This window comes from Mandrillus leucophaeus, unplaced genomic scaffold (genome assembly GCF_000951045.1).
Source record: "Mandrillus leucophaeus isolate KB7577 unplaced genomic scaffold, Mleu.le_1.0 Scaffold1094, whole genome shotgun sequence".
Classification (NCBI taxonomy): domain Eukaryota; kingdom Metazoa; phylum Chordata; class Mammalia; order Primates; family Cercopithecidae; genus Mandrillus; species Mandrillus leucophaeus.
The window spans coordinates 408,374-431,988 of NW_012099143.1; the positions used below are offsets into that span (position 1 = coordinate 408,374).

General features: G+C 37.6%; 1 protein-coding gene across 2 annotated transcripts in view; it reads left to right on the top strand.

Annotated features, from left to right (window-relative positions):
• IFT80 (intraflagellar transport 80) overlaps window positions 1–23,615 on the top strand; it is a 136,584-nt gene that overhangs the window by 77,723 nt on the left and 35,246 nt on the right. For both annotated transcript variants that reach the window (XM_011989295.1, XM_011989286.1), the window contains 4 exons: window positions 7,478–7,596; window positions 11,328–11,402; window positions 14,241–14,404; window positions 23,237–23,301. In XM_011989295.1, coding sequence (XP_011844685.1) covers window positions 7,478–7,596; window positions 11,328–11,402; window positions 14,241–14,404; window positions 23,237–23,301 — 423 coding nt within the window. The remainder of the gene's footprint in view (window positions 1–7,477; window positions 7,597–11,327; window positions 11,403–14,240; window positions 14,405–23,236; window positions 23,302–23,615) is intronic.

The following is a 23,615-nucleotide window of genomic DNA, read 5'->3' on the forward strand; positions in this document are numbered from 1 at the left end:
TTATTGCATCCAGCTCCAACTCTCTGGTTTGGAAAACTATACATAAATATGTATTTTAATTCTTCTCCCCTCCCCTCCCTCCCACTCTCCATATTCCCAGTTTACAATGGCTAAAGGAAAAGAGGGTGGCTGCAATGAAAACAATTTGGAAAAGGGGAGAAAGGAAAACAACACACAGTGATTACCCATTTATAGCTAAAATCCAGCTGGTGAGTGTGAAAGGAAAATAAAAATCTTGAGACCCCAAACTCATTATGTCAAAGGGAAAGGGTAAGCTTGAGAACTGAGTCATGCAAAACTGCCTCTCATTTTGTTCCTAAGTAGATAGCTACAAAGATAGAACACATACCTCCCCAGAGGACTTCCCTTGCAATATGCTCACAAGTAAATTCCCTGTAGGCCCCAAGATCTTTACCCTACAACAGAGTTCTGTTGAGTTTCACCCTAACAATGTAAATTAACAGCTTATCTTCACAGGTATGGAAGAAAGACAAGACTAGAAGTCATCCCTCTGCTCACCGGAGACAATGCATATTTCACTGCTTCTTCTACTCTGTGTTTATCTTTTGTAAAAATTCAGATTCACTGCAAGGGGAATACATAGTTGACTATCCCTGTACCTCTTTTCATTTGCAACATGTGGATTCAGTGAGCTCTAATCAAAGCCTCACAAGAATGTGACCATACCCTCCCTCTTCTCTTCTCTTTTCTCTTCTCTTCTCTTCTCTTCTCTCTTTCCCTTTTCCCCTCCTGCCCACTTTTTTTTCTCTTTAAATATTGAAGCTCTCCAAACCCTTTTTTGGAAAAAGCATGGATCACAGATGTTCCTGTGATTTTGTGTTCCTTTTTCCTGGGCACATCCCCAACCTTGGCAAAATAAACCTATAAATTGATTGAGGCTCGCCTCCAGTCATTTTCTTTGGTTTTACCCCAAGAATATCCTGAGAACTTCTTTAGCAACAAAGTAGTTGCTTGGTCAGTTTGTTAACTCCAGTTTGCCTTTCTGGGAAGATCTCCCCGGACATTTGGGAGGATTCCCTTTCTGAGGGCTGTACTTTGTAACAGCCCACTTTTGTTGCAAGGTGGAGTCACAGGATTTCAGTGAGACTAAACAATCACAATTGTTTTTGTTTGCCCAATTTAGAATTTTACAGTTTCCTTGGAGGCTTTGTTGGCTTTTGGTTTATCCGTGTTTCATTAACTCAGAAACCAGAGATCATGTTGAGTCATGATTGTTAAATCTACACCTTGACCTGCTGGTGCAGTTTTCCTACAGTAGACCTACTTGCCCTACGGTCTCCCTGGACCTCAGCTTTTGTGGGACACAATAGCCTGTAGTGAAAAAGTTTCTTAATCTGCCTCTTGCCTCCAGGAAGCAGCCCAGTGGATAATTCTTTCCAAAAGAGATCTGTTGATGTCTTTGTTAGAAGGAAGTGCCTAGGAGGGAAAGCCTGCGGGTGCAAAGGATGAGGCATTTCTAGTGTCCCAATTTCTTTCCTGCCACTCTAACTTTAGGATGGGATACAAATTTGGCTTTTAATAGTCATCAAAGTTCAAAGGTGTCTAATTCTTACAGGACACTTTATGTCTTGTAAAAATAAGAGCTAATAATAGAGTAATTTTGAAGATGAAATGAGATAATATATGTAAAACAAAAATAAATGATAGCTATTGCTATGATTATGATTATAGCTATGTATAGGATTAAATGAATGTTTTGCAAATGTGCAAACAGAATGTTTAGACTTATGTCAATCTGACGAGTCTAAATATTGTGATCGATCACATAGAAGAATTAGGTGATGCGAATATCAGGAGAGATTAATCCTGGAGCTGCGCTGAATTGAACAGAGTAATTGGTGTATTTTAAAATTCAGCAGAGGCCGAGCGTGATGGCTCATGCCTGTAATCCCAGCACTTTGGGGGGCCGAGGCAGGTGGATCACAAGGTCAGGAGTTAAGACCAGCCTGGCCAACATAGTGAAACCTCGTCTCTACTAAAAATACAAAAAATTAGCTGGGTGTGGTGGCTCGCGCCTGTAGTCCCAGCTACTCAGAAGGCTGAGGCAGGAGAATCTCTTGAACCCCGGAGGCAGAGGTTGCAGTGGGCCGAGATCAAAGCCATTGCACTCCAACCTGGGCGACAGAGTGAGACTCTGTCTCAAAAAATAAAAAATAAAATAAAGTAAAATAAAATTCAGCACATAACATTTCTGATGTGGAATTTGCCATCGTTTTGAAACTATAACAGCAATTACTAGAGTGTCTTTAGTTTTGTTATTGTGGCTAGGATGCTTTAGTCTGGTTTGGTTCAGGTGTACTAGATTCACAGAAGGGGACACTCCCCCATGTGAGGCTTTAGGCAAATATGGATCTTAAGAAATCTAGCTATAATTTTAATAATGTTAGAGGCCTATACAATTGGATTTTTAAATGTTGAATTTTCTTAAACCTGTTTGTTTAGGAAAGTTTGCAAGCAGTTTGACTAGATAGCATGTTGCTATAAAGAAACTAACATATAACTTCCCTTTAACATTTTTATATCATTCTATTAGCTTTAAACTGTTTCTAGAAGATGGCATTTTGGATCTTTAAAAAACAAAATCTCTGGGAGCTCAGACTTCTCACAAAAATGGTGTTAATTCATACATGGAAGAAAGAGACATACTTTTGGCACCAAAAGATTTAAATATGTAGATATATAAAAGACTCATCTGGCCTCAAAAACAAGATAAAGATCTCTGTGGACCAGAAACAGAACAAAAATGCAGTGTGGAGTCTCAGACCTACTCCAGGTCCAGAAGCAGGCAGGGAAAGGCAGTGAGGAAAGTTGCTCCTGCTGGCTAAGGAAACTGAAAGTATTAATACTTGAAGTGAGACAAGGGACTAGATTCAAGTTTCTGTTTGAAATCAGAGCCTGGGGGTCTATGAGGTAGCTCCTTTCTCTCCATCCTGAAAGGAGACCTAAAAATTCTACAGCCGCCTGCTACATGGGGCTTCATATGTGTAGTTGTAGGCCTAGGAAATTTGAAGACACCACCTGCAGTCAGCGGCCTGTTCAATTCCAGAGGGCACCATTCACATAGACCCAGAGTTGTGCAGTACACAACCTGCAGTCATATAGCTGTGGCCTTGCAGACAAAGCTCAGCCCTTTCACTAAAAGCATTCTTGTGCTAATTAACAACAGCTGACTACTGGCCTGGCACGGTAGCTCACGCCTGTAATCCCAGCACTTTGGGAGGCCAAGGCAGGCGGATCATGAAGTCAGGAGATTGAGGCCATCCTGGCTTACACGGTGAAACGCCGTCTGTACTAAAAATACAAAAAAATTAGCCGGGTGTGGTGGCACACGCCTGTAATCCCAGCTACTCAGGAGGCTGAGGCGGAAGAGTCCCAGCTTGAACCTGGGACGCAGAGGTTGCAGTGAGCCGGAGATCACGCTATAGCACTCCAGCCCAGGAGACAGTGCGAGACTCCGTCTCAAAACAAACAAACAAACAAAAAGCAGCCGACTACTGAGAGCAGTGTTTTTCCTCCAGCCTTCTCAAGTAGAGGTGTTTTTCTTTGATGCGCTGCATATCACCGGATCTGATTAGATGTCTTCCTTACTCCTCCTTGCTGATTCTAGACCATTATAACCTCCTCTTCCCTAAAAAACTCTAGCTCCTTTGAAACACTTGATATCAGACTACTCCCCTCTTTACAGTCATTCCTCCTACGCCTTGAAGAGGTGAGCAAAAATATTCATGTCTTTTTCTTCAGCACTAGTTCTGGAATTGTTTTTTAAGTTCTTTTTAAACAGTCTGAAAGATAAGAACTATTTTCATTTTAACATTACCATAGTAACATTCACATTTCCCCAGTCTTTTCCTAACGTCTTTCTACAGTAACAAATCACATTTCTCCAATTATTTTCTAAATATATTTTTCTAGTTGGTTTGTTTTTATCAGGAAATAAAGCCCCACATTGCATTTAGTTAATTTGTCTCTTAAGTCTTTTAAAATCTGAAACAACTTCTTCTTATTTGTTTACTTACAATTTATTTGTTAAAGGAACCAGGTTATTCTGTTGAATTTCCCACATTCTGTATTTGACTGATTCCATCTTTGTGGTATGATTGCATTTATTTATTTATTTTTATTTACTTATTTATGTATTTATTTTTTCAAGACATGTTCTCACTTTATCACCCAGGCTAGAGTGCAGTGGCACAGTCACGGCTCACGGTAGTCTTGCCCTCCCAAGCTCAAACGATCCTCCCACTTCAGCCTCCCGAGTAGCTGGGACCACAGGCGTCTGCCACCACGCCTAGCTAATTTTTTTTGTTTGTTTGTTGTAGAGACAGGGTCTCACTTTGTTGCCTGGGCTGGTTTTGAACTCTGCCCACCTCAGCCACCCAAAGTGCTGGGAATAAAGGCACAAGCCACCATGCCCAGCCTTGATTACAATTAATATGTTCATTTATCCTGTGTTTCCTCTAGACTGGTTATTGGATTTAGAGCCTTAGGCGATGCTGTGCACTTCCTGTTGCATTAAATCAGGAGGCACATATGTCTGCTTGTCTCTCTTTTAGTGATGTTAAGATTTGATCAGTGTGTTCAGGTATTAGAAACCTGATTCATCTATCATATAGTTTCCCACTGGGTTTTTTACCTTAATGCCTTTAGCTGCCATTAATGATAGTTGTTTAGACCTATTTTTCATTGGGGGTTGTGAAATAGTAACATTGTAATTCTATCATTCCTTCCACATTTATTAGCTAGAATTCTCCTATGAAAGACTTTGTTTGCCTCCTCAACCATTAGGTTACCCTATGGGGAATGGTAACAAATGCGGATTTTCCTATTTGCCAGTTTTCAAATAAGTTGGTTTCCTAGCATGCCCAGTAAATTTCTTTTTTGTTGTCATTGATGTTATCATTATAAACTTGTAGATTTTAACATTTTCTGTGTGTTTCAACCCATTGTGGTTATTCTCTATAATGCTCAAATTGTCTCATCTTTGGCCAGTTGGCTCCTATGTTCTTTTGACTGATTTCAATAGCTTCCTTGCTTTCTGGTATGACAAGATGTTTCAGGCTTCTTTTGTACAGACTACAGTCAGATCTGTAAATAACGTGTGTTCATTGCTACTGATTTCATCATTACTTCTAGACAAATTTTTTTTTTTCTTTTTTCTTTGTACTTGAGCCTACACTGGGAAGAAATGTTTTTGTTTTTGACAGATAAAAATACATCACAAGTTTATGCTGGGGTTTCTAATTTAAATTTAAGATTATAGGGTTTTACTCTTGATTTTTTTAAGAGCAACACTTCTCTGACCAGAAAATTTTGGTTCCTAAAAACATTATATCCCCAAATATAGTTTGAAAATAACAATATTAATATTATTCTAATAATATATTACTGAATACTGTTTAAGATTTCTCATTTTTTTAAAATGTGAGCAAATCCGTATCTTCATATTCTTCTGTTTCTTAGATAAAAAGTATCATACTATACACGCTGTTCTGCATCTTGCCTTTTTTTTTTTTTTTTTTTTTGAGACGGAGTCTCACTCTGTCACCCAGGCTGGAGTGCAATAGCACGATCTTGGCTCACTGCAAGCTCCGCCTCCTGGGTTCACGCCATTCTCCTGCCTCAGCCTCCCTAGTAGCTGGGACTACAGGCACCCACCACCAAGCCCGGCTAATTTTGTGTATTTTTAGTAGAGACGGAGTTTCACCGTGTTAACCAGGATGGTCTTGATCTCCTGACCTCATGATCTGCCCGTCTTGGCCTCCCAAAGTGCTGGGATTACAGGCGTGAGCCACCGCGCCCAGCCATATTTTTTTACTTTACTACATCTCATGGACATCTATAGATCTTCCTCATTCCTTTTTATAGCTGTATGTATAGACACTTTATGTCTCTATATGTGTGACTATATCAGTTTATACAACCTGTCCCTTATCAATAGACATTTGGGCTATTTCCAGTCTTTTGTTATTACTAATAGTGCTGTAGTGATAGTCTGTGCATACGGTATTTTATAGTTTTGCTTGTTTATCTTTGGGATGGAACTCTAGAAATGAGATTGCTGGGTCAATATTTTGGTGGAGATGGGAGTTAGATAGCAGATAGTAAAAAAAAAAATAACATACCTGTTTATTCTGTTTGGTCTGCTGTAACAAAACACCATAATCTGGGTAGCTTATAAACAACAGAAGTTTATTTCTCACAGTTTTGGAAGCTGGGAGTCCAAGATCAAGGTGCCAGCAGATTTAGGGTCTGGCAAGGGCCCACTTTCTAATTCATATATGGTGCCTTCTTGCTGTGTCCTTGCTTGGTGCAATGGGCAAGGCAGCTCTCTGGGGCCTCTTTTATAAGAGCACTAATCCCATTCATAAGGGCTCATAACCTTCCAAAGGCTCCACCTGCTGATACTGTCATACTGGTGATTAGGTTTCAAAATATGAATTTTGAAGACACAAACATTTAGATCATGGCAGTGCCTGGTAGGCATAAGTACTTCTTTGAAGTACTTATAAGAAGTTAGATTTACCTTCCTGTTTTTCTTTCCATACCCTTTCATTGTTCATTAATATTATAATTGTCACATTATATTTAGAAAAATGGTAACATTTTGAGGAGAACTTAAAGCAGTATTAATTTGTAGGTATAATTATGTTTTTTTCCTCTATTTTTCACCTCTTACTGTGCTGCCATACCCATTCTGGTATTGGGCAGAGATTAGGTAAATTTAATTTGCTCAACGTTTTTCTTAATTTCTTGCACTTTGTTCGTCAACTTCAAGATTTTTGTCCAATACTGCCAAATATTAAAATCCTTGCAAAATAGTCTGTTACAAACTTTTATGATAAATCTGACTGTCATAAGCAAATCTCTCTCTGTTAGTTGCTGCTTGACTTTTTTAGACACTCTCTCTGTATTTTTGCATATGAAAATAGCTTTCCCCATTCCTTGCAGCTTGGCTTCTTCACCATGCAATTGGTTTGTTTACCAGTACCTCCTACCCCACTTTTGATTTTTAAAGCAATTATGTCTCTTCTTTTAGAATGTATATTTTTAAGTAAAATCTAACCCCAAAAAGAGATATTCTTACCGTTTTGGGCAGAAATCACATAGAATCTTTCCAACTTCAATATGCCACCCTCCTTTGACTATATCTCAGTGTTGGAATATTTTTTATATCACTCCATTGCTACATCATTAAGTTTGGCTTGCAAGTTAGAAATCTCTGTGGTCTTTTTCTACTTATTTCTAAGAGATTTTCTGTATCTCTACTTTGTTGGTTGGTTTTTTTAATATTAGGTATACTATCTTATGCCTAGTTTCTATTAAATTCTTTTTTATATGATTAGGTAATCAGTAGTGCATTGAATTTTTTTGTGTTTCAAAATCTTGCTAACTTATGTAAATAAAATTTGAATATGTTTTAATGATGTTTGTTGGCATTTTATTTTTCCTTGTTTAGGTTCGTAATGTTCTTAATGATGCAGTGGATTTACTGGAATTCCGTGATAGAGTCATTAAAGCATCTTTGAACTACGCACACTTAGTTGTTTCAACGTCTCTTCAATGTTACGTGTTCTCGTAAGCATCTTGCATTTCTTAAAAATTCAGAGTTTTGTCTATGCTGAGGAGTTTATTTTCAGGATTTCACATCAGCGTGGTTTGGTTTAAGCTTAACTTTCTCGAAACCTCAGCTATCCTGAACTACCTCAAACCAGGAAGTGAGAGAAAGTGAACATAGAGCAGTGAAAATAGATCTAATAAGGTTTGTACATCAACAGTTAATAGTCAGGCGAGGTGCAATGGCTCATGCTTGTAACCCCAGTACTTTTGGAGACCAAAGCAGGAGGATTGCTTGAGTCCAGGAGCTTGAGACTAGCATAAGCAGCACAGTGAGACCCCATCTCTACAAAAATTTTTTGAATTAGCTGGGCATGGTGGTGCGCACTGTGGTCCTAGCTTCTCAGGAGGCTGGGACTGGAGGATTGCTTGAGCCAAGGAGGTCTAGGGTGCAGTGAGCTGTGACCCTACCACTGCACTCCAGCCTGGACAACAGAGTGAGACCGTGTCTCAAATAATAAATAATGGCTTTATTTAACAGTTGGCTTACAAAATTCTTGAAAACTTAGTAACTAGTACAAGCTGGCTCTAGCATGCTACCAGTTGATTCCTCAACTATCCAAAAAACTCATGTAACCACTATGATGCTTTCAAGAGTTAGAAATAGTTAAGGATTTTTTAAAAATTTTGTCCTTATTATTTGTAACATTACGTAGTTATAGTTTAGTCACTGAATATACAATTGAGATGGAGACTATGTGTCTCATTCACCACTATATGTCTAGCACCTAGCACAGTGCCCAATGTGTTGTGAGTACTTAATAAATACTTTTGAATGAATAAATGAATTAAAATATGTAAAGTATAGCATCATCTTGGTATCCTAAAGTCTAATAGTACACAACACAAAGGTATTTAATTAACAACTGCTACAACTATATATTTTAAAATTCCCACTCACTATATATAAACCTGCTACTAATCAGAATCTGCAATTTGGGACAAATAGCCAAATCTGAAGTAATGAAATAGAAGAAACAGAGGTGAGTGAATAAAGAAATAAGCAATTTAATTTTATGTGTTTTTTTTTTTTTTTTTTTTTCCTTACATGAGAGCGAAAGAGAAACAGTAAGAATTTGGGAAAATTCAAAAAAGATACCAAGTTAAGCAGTTGAGATGTGGGGAAGGGATTATAGAATGTGAGAAAACCATACAATCACTTTAATGCAGATAGGTGTTTGAATAATTAATTTTCATGGGGCAGGGGAGAACAGAGATCTCTTCAGTTTAGTGTTTATTTGTTTGTTTGAGGGAAGATAAGGCTCTTAATTTCCCCATAATAACTTCCCCATTATTCTACTAGTTATAGTGGCAAGGACATAATGTTTGAATCTGTAGGATTAGTATCATACTAGTTGTAGTGGCAAGGACATAATGTTTGAATCTGTAGGATTAGTATCATTAGGTGTTACATGTATTAGAGAAGTTGCCTTTAAAAATACCCAAAGTTTAGCAGCTATTAATTTTTTTTGGTCATTCTACTTTTCCCTTACAAGTTTTTTGTTTTTTGTTTTTTTTTCTGAGAGGGGTCTCGCTCTGTGGCCCAGGCTGGAGTGCAGTGGCACGATCTCGGCTCACCGCAAGCTCCGCCTCCCGGGTTCACGCCATTCTCCTGCCTCAGCCTCCCGAGTAGCTGGGACTACAGGCGCCAGCCACCACGCCCGGCTAATTTTTTTTTGTATTTTTAGTAGAGACGGGGTTTCACCGTGTTAGCTAGGATGGTCTCGATCTCCTGACCTCGTGATCCGCCCGCCTCGGCCTCCCAAAGTGCTGGGATTACAGGCGTGAGCCACCACGCCCGGCCTCCCTTACAAGTTAATGTGTGGCAAATTTAAGATTGCTTTTCTTCTTTTCTGTTTGAACCTTGCCTCCCCTCTTTGATTGTCAAGACATTTATTAAGGTACAAAATATTAATACCAGGATGCAGCAGTGGTAATGAAATGCAAGGATGCAGTAGTGGGAATGAATCACCATGAAAACATATTTCATAAAGTTTTAAAAGCCTACTAGCATTTTAGATAATAATGACTGTCATTTATTGAGCAACTGTTATACTGTCTTTCATGTTTATTATTATTCTGATTTGAAAGCTGAAGCTAAAGGACATGAGAATGATTAGATAACTTGCCTTACATCAGATTATTGACTTTGTTACTAAAGGAAAGTGGGGATTTGAATCCAAGTTCTTAATAACTGTTGGCTCTTTTTTAGTAATAAAAATATAATTATAAAAACAGACATGCAAGTAGTTTACTAGTTTATATGAAAAGAAGTTCCAGAAAAAGAAAACAATATATAAGCATTCTATATTAAATTTTCATTTGATTTTTCAGATAATTATATTAATATTCTTGTTCTATTCAGCATTTATAGCTTAGGGAGTCTATATTTCCATGGCATTTATGTATCTCTCAGTTGTCAGGAATCTCAGATATTTTCTTAGGGGACATTAAAAAAACCCTCACATAATCACTATTTTTCTTACCAACTTTCTTGACAAAGAATGAAGGTTAATTAATAAAGTATTTTGTGATTTTTTTCTAAAGTGCAAAAGCATATATCTTTATCATATCTATGAACCCCAGACTAATTAATAATCAGTAATTAATAATCACTAATTATTAGCAGTTCTTTATTTGTTATTTTGCCTTGTCCATGTATTTACTTACTGAAATTATTATCAGAATCTTTACATTAGTCAAGATTAGTTGCCTACCTGTTTGCTTACTCACTGCTTCCTTCCCCTTCCCTCCTCCATCTTCTGGATTTGAACATGAGATTTAATCTGATTTAGAGAATCGGCTTTATGAAAGTTACTGAAATTCAGAATATATAGAAGTAATAAAACTTATTTTAAACTGTGGAACAACTTTTATTATTTAAGGATGAGTTTTTCTGTTTGTAAATGTTCTCTTTACCCACCCAAATCTTTGATTGATGTTACCCTATAAAAACAAAATGATTTGCTTGTTCATTTATTAATCAATTTATTCAATAAGCATGTTCATGGCTTACATTTATATAGTATTTTAGAGTTTACAGAATGCTTCACAGAAATATTTTCATTTCAACCCAACAATAACATTGGGAGGTCTGCAGGAAAAATAATCATGTTCATCATATTACTGTTATTAGTTTCTGTTTGCCTGGTACCTGCTTTATAACAGGTAGTTTGCCAGACACTATGTAAGTCATCATTATCCCCATTTTACAAATAAGGAAACTAATGCTTAGCAGGTTAAGCTTAAGATCAAGTGGCTGACAGGTGGTGAAGCCATATTTCTAATCCAGATATGTCTAACAAAAAGCTATCATCTCTTCATTATGCCATGCTTCTGCTGTTTTTTTTTAATGAGAATCATTAGATGACTTGCCCAAACTCACAGAGCCGATAAATGGCAGAACTCAAACTTAGAATTTCTCAATTCACATGTTGTAATACCTCCAGTAAACATTTATTGGATTCCCATTATGTGCTAATTGCTGGAGATACGGAGTCTCTGCTTTTTAGTTGGGGACACAGACACATCAAGGAATAATTTCAGAACAATGCACCAAATGCTATAATAGAAGTATGTATATAATTACTATGAAACTGAAGTCACTTTATTTAAAATGAATACCTATCTACTTATTTAAAAGTATTTGCTATTTTAAATGTTAATACATATCCATTTTACTTGTCTTTTAGCACGAAGAACTGGAACACACCAATTATATTTGATCTCAAAGAAGGAACTGTTAGTTTAATTCTGCAGGCAGAAAGGTAATTTATTATGTTTAACTGTTGGATCTGGGGTTAAAATAAATAGCATTAAAGCACTCTTTAATAAAAACATCCAATTAAAAGAATGATATACTAATCATTTAGAACAAATCTGTTTCTATTATACATTTTAGAATAAAAAGAAAAGAATAAAGTTTTTTAAATCAGTGATTCTGAAACATTTTAGTCTCTGAATTTCTTAACATTCTTAGAAAATTACTGAGGGTTATATGTGGGTTAAATATATCAGTATTTACAGTATTAGAAATTGAAACAAATTTTAAAGCTATTTATTTTAAATGATGAGAATAAACTCATTACAAGTAAATATCCGAGTGATGACATGAGAGAATGGGAGCAACCTAGGTAAATAACTAGTAAAGAATTTTTACCTCATGGCCCCCCTATTTTCTGTTCTGCTTTGTTTTAAATATTGGTTGAAACTCTTTGGTTTCATGGGCCTACTGGGCTGTGACCTGAAGTTTGAAAACTAGTTTTCTCTACTAAGACATTCAGTGTATACAGGACTAAGAAATGCCAGGCAATTAACTGGAGTAAATTAGGAATAGCTATTACTCAAGAACCTACGCTTTTCCATGAAAACTGTCAATTAGTCTCTTGCGTACAGCAATAGCCTACTGAATCAGAGGAGGACTTAGCTACAACCCAATAAAGCTTGTTAAAAATTGTGAAAATATAATCGACAGTTACCTAAAATATCTACCCATAAAACATTTGCCCCAAAACCATGCGCTTTATTCCTCATCCCTTTACTCATCATGTAGGCAGCTCTTAATAGTGTTTATTATCAGCTTTTCTAGCCCACAGCTTTTTATAAATAGAAAACCAGAAGAAGAATGGTACTGGTGGACTGCTAGAGGCTAGCACAATGACAGGAAGAAAAGTGGCTGCCTGGCAAGGGAACATGGAGAAAACTAAAAGCACAGAACTGTGTAGCTGAGTAGTATAAGGATTCTGCACACCAACAGATTCTTATGAGTATCAAAGTTATCAGTTAAATAGTGAAAAATGTGATCACCGTATTGATGACCTTGAGTGACCAATGAAGTGTTATATCAAATTTTATGTTATCTATTTAATGAAATTGAAATATATGAATAGTTATACCATAAATTTTCTAAGTCATTTTTGTCATTTAAAAGGTAAAATGTCAGCTATCTAAAAAACGTATATCTGAAATGCTTTTTACTCTAACAGTTCCAAATAAATTCATTTATACATTATTTATAAATGTATTTATTGAGTATACTCTTAATAAAGACATATATTAATGGCATAAATAGCCAAAAAATTTAGTCACTGCCTATCATTGGTCTTATTTATGCAATTAGAGATGTTTGCCCCTTGAAACAGGGTGTTTACTCACAAGTAGGTTAAAAGCTATAGTGTCTTATTTGGAAACAAAAATACTTTTAGTACGGAGACAAAGGAATATATACTAATATATGTCACTTTGTCAAGTTTAGCAAGTATTGTTTTCATAAACCAATATGTATGACCATACACCAGTGTGTAAGGGCCAAACCCTTCAATTAAATAAACTACCTACCAATCCTCAAGTATTAATTTAATTAAAGTGTATATAGTTGGTGTTCATTAGATACTAATTTTTCATTGGTTTTGGTGTTTATTTCCTTTTTGTTTCCATAGCAAAAAAAGAACAATTAGCAGTTCCTAAATCAAGAACCAATTCTGAATCAAGGATATTTAAAACATTAAACATAAGATTTTGAAAAGTAATAATGTCTCCAGCATTAAGGAAACAGGCACACCCATATAGCCATAGTATGTGTGTAAATCAATACAACTTTTCAAAGGGCAGTATAACAATATATATTTAAACATTTTAAATGTATGCTCTTTAATCCAGTAATTGCATTTCTAGAAGCTGAACTAAGGAAATTAGTAGGGCAGACATATGGAGGTGTATATACACTGTAGACATTCTTTAAAACAGTGAATAATTTGAAACAAATGTATATCGGGGAATGAGTGAGTTAGTAAAGCAATATACTATTGCCATAGTTATCTCTATGGAGGTAGGATCTCAAGAGGTCTTTTGTTTTCTCTGTATTGCTTGAATTATTTTGTACAATATTCATAAATTTTCAAAGGAAAAATATAACAGCCATAAAATATTTATGTTTCGAGTTAATAAAAAAGTAACAACAGAGAGCCCTATGCCTTAAATATGGTTGTCAATATAGCAGATGAATCTGACCCTGTGGCAAAAAAATATGAATTTTTACATATGAATACATACTGATAGTCACCATATGATTTTAAAGTCACAACTACCTTATTTTAATAAATGCTTGCCCTAATGTTAATTTTTTTAGTCATTTTCACTACTTTAGACTTTAACCACTATTTAATCTTTAATTATTTTTAGCATAATCTTTAGTTATAAAATATGTATTAAGACTGTTTCATGAAACAAATAGCACCTGGCATTAACATGACTGTATTGTAAACTCTAATATTTTTTGATTGTCTTTGTATAGAATCTTCTTTAGGAAAGGAAATGAATTGTGGGTATAATGTAAAAGAAGTCAAAATTTTAGTGTATAGGGTGATGATTATGGACCTTTTCATTTTTCTTCTTCTACTTCATAATAAAACAAAAACCGAGAAAACAAACCAAAACAACCAATGCTGGTTTTCAGTGTTTGAAATGTTTTATTCCTTATATATCTACACATTTATATTAATTGTAAGATTTAGATTTTTTCCCCAAGGATGAACTATTCTGTAATATAAAAACGAAAATATAATATACTCCTATTTGAGAATCTATTTCTACTCTTTATTTTTTAGACATTTTCTTCTTGTAGATGGTAGTAGTATCTATTTATATTCATATGAAGGGCGCTTTATTTCATCTCCAAAATTTCCTGGAATGAGAACAGATATTCTGAATGCACAGACTGTATCTTTGAGTAATGATACCATAGCAATAAGAGACAAAGCTGATGAAAAAAGTAAGTACATTTTTATAATTTTTCCTGTCAAATATGAAAATTTGTTAAAACTATAAAATTTGTTAACACTATAAAATTTTCATAAATTAACTTACATTTTCTACCAATACATCAACTTTATAGAAAAAGAATTATGAGCTTTCTAATTTGTTTTCAAAACATGAGTTAATTAAACAGCTAAAGTTGTCATACTATATCCAGTTAATGGAACAAATAGATATTGTCACAACATCAAAGATCAGTAATAAGGAAAAAAATCTTTATTGTAGCTGCGTAGCTGTTGGTAGAGAGTTTGAATTTAATGTTGTGGTCCTAAAAACATATATTAATGTTTAAGTTTTTGATCTTTTTAAATATTCCCTTTTTCTTCATTTGGTAACATAGTAAATATTGCACTTCATTGAACTATTTGTTTATATTTTTAAATTCATATTTTAAGTTAATTGAAAGAAAGGTATGAATAACTTAAATTTTCTGTTTAAAAATCTAGGCCACATTAGTATTCATAAATAAATATAAGTATGTGATTGCACTCAGTTTCCAGGTCCCTTCTCAAGAGGTTGATGGTGGGGTGGAGGGCTGAAAAGTGGTCAACTCTCTGAACATGAGATTGGTCTTTCTGGTGACCAGCCGCTATCCTGAAGCTATCTAGGGGCTCACCAGAATCACCTTATTAGGATAACAAAGACACCTCTATCACTCAGAAAATCCCAAGCATTTTTGAAGCTACCTGCTAGGAGCCCAGGACAAAGACCAGACAAATTATTTATTCAACTACAGATCACCCCCTGGTCTATGACCATGGATCCCTTATGGCAAAAGGATCATTCCTGTCAATAGGACCAGCATGAGTATGCCTAATGTTTGGAGGAATCAATATTGGGTAGAGATAGGAGGCTTTTAATTCCATTCCCAGTACATTCGATCATCACTATCAGTATTTATACTCTTACCAACAATTCCAGTGTTATATCATTTTGTAAAATAGGAGTCAGAAGACACTAGCACATTACTAGAGTTCTACTAGTCATTAATAATTAGTCCAGTCTGGGCCAGGCACAGTGACTCACACTTGTAATCCCAGCACTTTGGGAGGCCGAGGTGGGCGGATCACGAGGTCAGGATATGGAGACCATCCTGGATAACATGGTGAAACTCTGTCTCTACTAGAATACAAAAAATTAGGTGGGCGTGGTGGCGGGTGCCTGTAGTCCCAGCTACTCAGGAGGCTGAGGCTGGAGAACGACGTGAACCCGGGAGGCGGAGCTTGCAGTGAGCCGAGATCACGCCACTGCACTCCAGCCTGGGCGACAGAGTGAGACTCCGTCTCAAAAAAACAAACAAACAAAAAAACCCAAAAAACAAAAAACAAAATAATTAGTCCAGTCCATCATCATGTTTTGTGACCAAGTTGTCTTCAAGTTTAGACCTCTGAGGTTTGCAGGATTCCATTCAAGTTTGTCAAGTTCCAAGTAGGAGAGGTCTCAGCAATATATGGCTTCATCTTCTCATGTATCAGCTATAATTAAGCTAAGAAACAATATCATTCTTTTGCTCTGAGCCTCTTTTGAAGCATTAATGTAGTATTTTACTTATTGCATAACCCATTTATTCATTTCTTTACTCTCAGCTATTATTTCTCCTATCTATTTGTACAGAGCAAACAGGCTGTTTCCTCTACCAGCCAATAAAGCTGCATTCACTATTAAACCCCCAATCTCCAGATGTAGTGAAGGCACAACCCATCCTATCAGGTCCTTAGGAATTTTGACATTAAGGCTTAAAAGTATAGTTATAGTTTCTTTCTTGGGGACCATCCCTGCTTCTGGCATTTGTAGTGGTAGCCCTGGTCTTGGGACCATGGTGTCAAGTAGGAGAAGGTGATATAAGGAAGAAAGAAAAAAGTGTTTTGCCATACCAGCATCCTCCTTTCCCCTCCCCCTCTCCCTGAGATCCATCAAAAAAACAAAAGGAGGCCAAGGTGGGCAGATCAGAAGGTCAGGAGTTCGACCAACTTGACCAACATGGTGAAACCCTGTCTCTACTAAAAATACAAAAAGTAGCCGGCCATGGTGGTACGCACCTGTAATCCCAGCTACTCAGAAGGCTGAAGCAGGAGAATCGCTTGAACTTGGGAGGCGGAGGTTGCAGTGAGCCGAGGTTGTAGTGAGCCAAGATTGCACCACTGCACTCCAGTCTGGGTGACAGAGCGAGACTCTGTCTCAAAACAAAACAAAACAAAAAAACAGAGGAATCTATCTAGTGCAGGAATCTATCTCTTTGCTTCTCTCTTGCTGAATCCATACTCATGCAGGCATGCAAGCCAATTCTTCATGCTTTCCCCTGTTTTAGAAAACCGCTGGTTTAACTTACCATTCTGATTCTTTACCGAACCATTACTCTCGGGAAGATATCTCTCTGCCCATTGTTGGACATTATGGATTGTAAAGTATGTTCCTTGGTCTGATGAAATGTGACTGGGTAGTCCAAATCAATGCATTATCTTCTCTGCTGGTTCTTTTATAATTCCCTCAGTATTTGCCAGGTTACCACTGGTTAAGCAAAGCCCAGTGCAGAGTCAGCATTTACTCATCTCAGGACCCTTTTGTAGCCCTCCAGGGCTACTGGCATGAGTCCAGGTTTCCAGCTATATGTAGGGCCATCCTCCTGGGGAATCTGCCCTATAGCCATCTGCAGTCTGTCATGGGCAGACAGAAAGTTCTTGCTGGTATTTTGTGCCTCAGAGGGTTTGAGAGGAACATTTCTAGATTTAGTTCATCTCTGCATTGCTGCAGCCCCCAGTGTTCACTTGCTTCATATACCCAAGGGGGCCACCTCAAGCAGGCATCCTGAGGTATTTGCTCGTCAATTCCAATCACCTTTTGAACCTAGAAGGGGAAGTCTCCTGATAAGCATTGATATGCCATACCTTAATGCACCCATCAAGTTCCCATAGTAAGTTCCTTGAAGGCTGTACCCTATATGGGCATTCCTATAACAGGCCAGTTTTCCATTGTCCTTCTTGCCTGACCATGTGACCATGGCCTGCAAGTTAATAAAAACTCAGATATCGAGGCAAACAGCATGCAGTGCGGCCCACCACACCTTCTTCTGTCAGGGGGTGGCCTTACAAATAAAACGTTGTATGTTCACAATAGAACTGCTATTCATAAACCAAGCAACTATCTGTTAGTTAATTGAGAGCTGTTTATAGGCCACTGTCCGAGTGTCAACAGAATTTGGCAGCTCCTCAAGTGGTTCCAAAGTCAGTCAGAGCAGGTAGACTCATAAATACACTGTAACTTTTTGTATTTCCCAGTAATGTGTTCCTACTCAATACATTTCCATTTTATTATGAAACTCTTCTGGGCATTGCCTTTCCTAGTAGAATCTGTCTCCAGTGTCACCCAAGATATTATGGGTACATTAGATTTCAAGATTATTTTCTATTCTTCGGTTATAGGGTCAGTTTCAATTAATGTCAGATAGCAAGCTAGTACTTGCCCCCAGATGGGAATTCTCTAGTCCAGAATCCCAGTAATTTTCACCGAGAGGTGTTCATAGGCTTTCTCCTGTAAGTTCCAATCTGTATTCTACCTAGGGTTATTGTATAGAGAATTCGTCCATACTAGTTCATATACTGATTGATATTCAAGGCCTGTTGAACTTGAGTAATCTTATTGATTCCCATTTTGCATTCCCAATTAATATTGCTTAAAGGGTGGATTTACATGCCTTCTGTTTCACGTTACTTGATAGAGGAAACGCTCTCCAGTCAGACGTAATATCAGTCCCCATAATACATTCTGGCAAATGAGACACAACTACTTAACATAAAGCTCGTTTGGGGCCAGGCGTGGTGGCTCACATCTGTAATCCCAGCACTTTGGGAAGCCAAGGCAGGCGGATCACCTGAGGTCAGGAATTCAAGACCAGCCTGGCCAACATGGCGAAACCCCGTCTTTACTAAAAATACAAAAAATTAGCCGGTGTCCCAGCTATTCGGGAGGGTGAGGCAGGAGAATCGCTTGAACCCAGGAGGCAGACTTTACAGTGAGCTGAGATCGCACCACTGCACTCCAGCCTGGTCAACAAAAGCAAAAACTCTGTCTAAAAAAAAAAAAAAAACTTCTTTAAATATACAAATTTTCATCCAAAACTTTCACCTTAATGCCATTAGCTCTTGCATTTCTATATCCTCTCAATCTAGTTGTGACTCCCATTAGGACTTTGTTTTCTTTTTTTTTTTTCCTTTTTTTGAGACACAGTCTCACTCTGTTGCCCAGGCTGGAGTGCAGTGGCGTGATGTCAGCTCACTGCAACCTCCTCCTCCCAGATTCAAATGATTCTCCTGCTTCAGCCTCCTGAATAGCTAGTATTACAGGCATGCGCCACCACTCCCAGCTAATTTTTTGTAGTTTTAGGAGAGGTGGGGTTTTACCATGTTGGCCAGGCTGGTCTCAAACTCCTAACCTCAAGTGATCTGCCCACCTCAGCATCCCAAAATGCTGGGATTACAGGTGTGAGCCTGGCCCCATTAGGACTTTCAGTAGTAGGTGGGGGAAGTGTTCCGGTCAGACATAGTATCTATTCCCATGAAACATTCAGGTAAAGGAGACACAGCCTCTTCACATAAAGTCTGTTTAAACTCTCCAGTTTTCATTCAAACTTTCACCTTTCTTCTACCAACGCTTGCACTTCTGTACTCTCTCAATTTAATTGTAGTCTCCTTTAGGACTTCACCAGGGGGTTTTGGACCAAAGTACATGGCACTTTTGCATCAAGGTGTCTAGAGTCTTCTCCTTTCTACCCCCTGACCATTTTGCCTATTCATGTGCTTAAGGTGTTGGGTCTGCAGCTCAGAATTGAGCCAAGGAACCCAGGCTCTTTCCTGAATCTTTTTCTTGATTAAATTGGTAGACCATTGCTCCAGGTAATTCAAGGTCAGGTTTCTTGTTGCCATCTTTGCCTTTCTGCTTTCCAAATTCTTCCAGACTAAGATGAATAAAGCAGATTTGCTTAGCACTCTTAAATTTTGGGACACTAGCAGGACCACCCCATTGGTCCACCCAACCTCTGTGTTTTGATCCCAGACTCCCACACTGCTATGATGAGTCCCTTGACTCTCTCCTTTCTCTTTCCCTTTCATTTTACCCCCATCAGCATTTGCTTTTTCACCCCATTTCTTTAAAAAACAACCAAAAAAACTTTTGTTTTAGGTTCAGGGTACATGTGTAGGTTTGTTACATTGGTAAACGTTGTGTCATAGGGGTTTATTGTACAGATGATTTCATCACCTAGTTACTAAGCCTAGTACCCAATAATTATATTTTCTGATCCTCTCCCTCCTCCCACTCTTCACCCTCAAGCCCCTAGTCTCTGTTTCCCTCTTTGTGTCCATGAGTTCTCATTATTTAGCTCCCACTTATAAGTGAGAACTTGTGGTAATTGGTTTTCTGTTTCTGCATTAGTTTGTTAAGGATAATGGCCTCCAGCTCCATCAACATTCCCGCAAAGGACAAGATCTATTCTTTTTTATGGCTGGACAGTATTCCATGGTGTATATGTACAACATTTTCTTTATCAGATCTGTCATTGATGGACATTTAAGTTGACTCCATGTCTTTGCCATTGTGGATAGGTGTTGCAGTGAACATTTGCATGCATATGTCTTTGTGGTAGACTGATTTATATTCCTTTGGGTATACACCCAGTAATGGGATTGCTGGGTTGAATGGTAGTTCTGTTTTTAGCTCTTTGAGGAATTGCCACACTCCTCTCCACAATGATTGAACTAATTTACACTCCCACCAACAGTGTTAAACTATTCCCTTTTCTCCACAACTCACCAGCATCTGTTATTTTTTGACTTTTTAATAATAGCCATTCTGACTGGTATGAAATGGTATCTCATTGTGGTTTTGATTTGTATTTCTCTAATGATCAGTGATATTGTGCTTTCGTTCATATGTTTGTTGGCCACATGTATGTCTTCTTTTAAGTTCCTGTCCTTTACCCAATTTTTAATGGTTTTTTTTTCTTAAAAATTTGTTAAGTTCCTTATAGATGTTGGATATTAGAGTTTTGTCAGATGCACAGTTTGCAGAAATTTTCTCCTATTCTGTAGGTTGTCTGTTTACTCTGTTGATAGTTTCTTTTGCTGTGCAGGTCTTAAATTTAATTAGATTCTATTTGTCAATTTTTGCTTTTGTTGTGATTGCTTTTGGCATCTTTGTCATGAAATCTTTCCTTGTTCCCATGTCCAGAATGGTATTGCCTAGGTTGTCTTCCAGGGTTTTTATAGTTTTGTTTGCTGTGTTTTCCTTTTTTTTTTTTTTTTTTTTGAGATGGAGTCTCGCTCTGTCACCCAGGCTGGCGTGCAGTGACGTGATCTCGGCTCACTGCAACCTCCACCTCCCAGGTTCAAGCAATTATCCTGCCTCAGCCTCCCGAGTAGCTGGGACTGCAGGCGCAGGCCGCCACGCCTGGCTAATTTTCTATATTTTTAGTAGAGACGAGGTTTCACTGTGTTATCCAGGATGGCCTCAATCTCCTGACCTTGTGATCCGCCCACCTTGGCCTCCCAAAGTGCTGGGATTACAGGTGTGAGCCACCAAGCCCGGACCACACTGTATTTCTTAATAACTGTTTAAAGATTTTTTTCCCAGTTTGAATGAGTTTCTAGACACTTCCCTCTGTCTGTCCCCATTCTCTTATGGATCATTTTAGTCTTTTTCATGATTTGTTTCAGCATAACTTTTTCCTTTGAAAATGACTCTGAGGCTAGTGCCTGTTCCTTGAACTGGCAAGAATCCAGTATCTTTCCCAACACATTCGTTCCTTCATTTGGGGCCCTGAGGCTAGAGGCCATAATTTAGACTGGCCAGAATTTATATTTGATTCATCTCTTCCTTTCATTTTTAGCTGTTATATTATAGATAGCAATTACCAAGAGATTGTATATTTCTCTTTTTTCTTACTGTTTTGCATTTTCCTATGCATTTAGTGAGCCAGTTCCCAGAAGATGTATGCATCATCTCTAAATTTCATCGGTAACTTTTGCCTCCAATAACTAATTGCAGCATAGCTGGTGTTTCCTATCTTGGGGGACCCCATGGCCACTGAGGAATCAGAAGTTCTTCATCCCCTGCCCTTTCATCTTTCTCTTCCCAAACCATATATTTCAGTAACCTGATACCAACTATTCCATTTTCATCTCAACTGGGTATACTGCAATTCATTTCTACACTACCCGGAGTTAATGCAGACACCAAAGCTTAAGGGCACAGTCTTCCACAAGACTGCTCCTATTTCAGATGACAGTCACAAGTCTAACGCTCCCCCAACCCCACTGCAGCTGCCTACTTTTCTGACCAACTAGCTGCAAATTCAGGGATTCCCACAATGCCTTCAAGTTTGATAATTCACTAAAATGACTCACAGAACTCAGGAAAGCTATACTTATTATTACAGTTTTACTATAAAGGATGGACACAGAGTTTCTGTGCCCTCTCCTCTCAGGACACATCATCTTCTCTGCTCATCAATGTATTCAGTAACCAGGAAGCTCCACTGAGCTTTGACATTCAGAATTTGTATGGGGTTTTATTACATTGGCATGGTTAATTAAATCATTGGCCACATGATGAACCCAGTCTCCAGCCCGCTTCCCATCTCCAGAGACTGGGAACCTGAAAGTTCAGACCCTCTAACCACATGCTTGATCTGATTATCAGCCCCTGTCCTGAAGCTATCTAGGGGCCCATCAAGAGTCTCCTCACTAGCGATAATACAGCTACTCTAATCACTCAGGAAAGTCTCAGCATTTTTGAAGCTTCAGGACAAAGACCAGATAAATTATTGATTATACCAGCGTAGCATATTAATAACAGAAAACTGAGCAGCACATAACATGTTGCCTGGCATTATAGTAGACATTCAACATGTTTTTCCTTTGTGGAATATGATGTCTATTGTTGGGGTCTAGAAACTGACACCCCAAAATATGGTGCTTTGACATGCTGTGCTGAAGTTCCCTTATCTACCTCAACTTCGGACCCACCAAAGAAGACAACAATTCTCTCTGGTCCCTTCCTTGAGTTTTCATTAACTAAACTCATATTGCAGGAAGAAATACAGAAAGCTGTCAATACACCTGAACAGACTTTTGTCACAAACCATTGTGTGCTCTGTGGGCCCAACAGACGGTTCCAGGCCACTGAATGTTCTTCATGCCCACTGAATTCCCTTAGAAATCATTTACTACCCATTCTAAAACCATCCACACTTCCCTATCTCCATTTCCCTTAAGAAGGGGAAGAAGTGGCTTTTAACCATCTGCACCCCATTGTATGGTAGGGTAATCACTCTCTGATTCTGCCCCATGTAAGTTAATAAAATTGTATACCATTTCTCCTATTAATCTGCCTTTTATGAGGTGATTTTCAGCTAACCTTCAAAGGACAAAGAGGATGTTTTCCTTTGGCCTGTACTCTATGGTGTTGTATTAGTTTAAATCAAAGTTATCAGAATTATAAATTACATTCACATTTGGACTTCCCATTGTTGAGCATTGATGCCATACCATTAATAAAAATTCTAATTAGGGAATGTGTTTTAGGAAGAAGTATTCAGTTTTATTGTTTTCATAAGAAATGTGACCACATTAATAAATTAAAATTGGATGCTGCTGCTCTTCTGTGCTGAATTATTTAACTCTCTGTGGTCTAGAGAGGTAAATAATTTCTCATAAGGATTATAATAGTTTCACTGAATTTTACCAGTAAAAATTCTAATATAACACATTAATTAATGTTCTACTTTTTTTTCAAGTAATCTTCCTCTTTGAGGCATCAACTGGAAAGCCTTTAGGTGACGGAAAGTTTCTTTCTCATAAGGTAATGCACATTAATTACTTCTAATGTAAATAGCTGCTGTTTATTTACTTCCTTTTCAAAATTAATGTTTTCATTTTAAAGAGGGCAGAAAGGAATTAGTTTTTTATTTAAAATCAATGTGCATTCTCCATTGACTGTTTCGCCTAAAAATGTCACAGTTAAAGACTAAGCACTGGTAAAGTTCGTGATAGGAAGCTATACATGCAAATTAGTTGAATAAAAGGATCTGACTTATATGTCTGTTGTCAAACTCTTCACTGCTTTTCAGTTGCATGTTCTTTTTTGATTAAAATTTTAGCACCTGTCAGTAAATA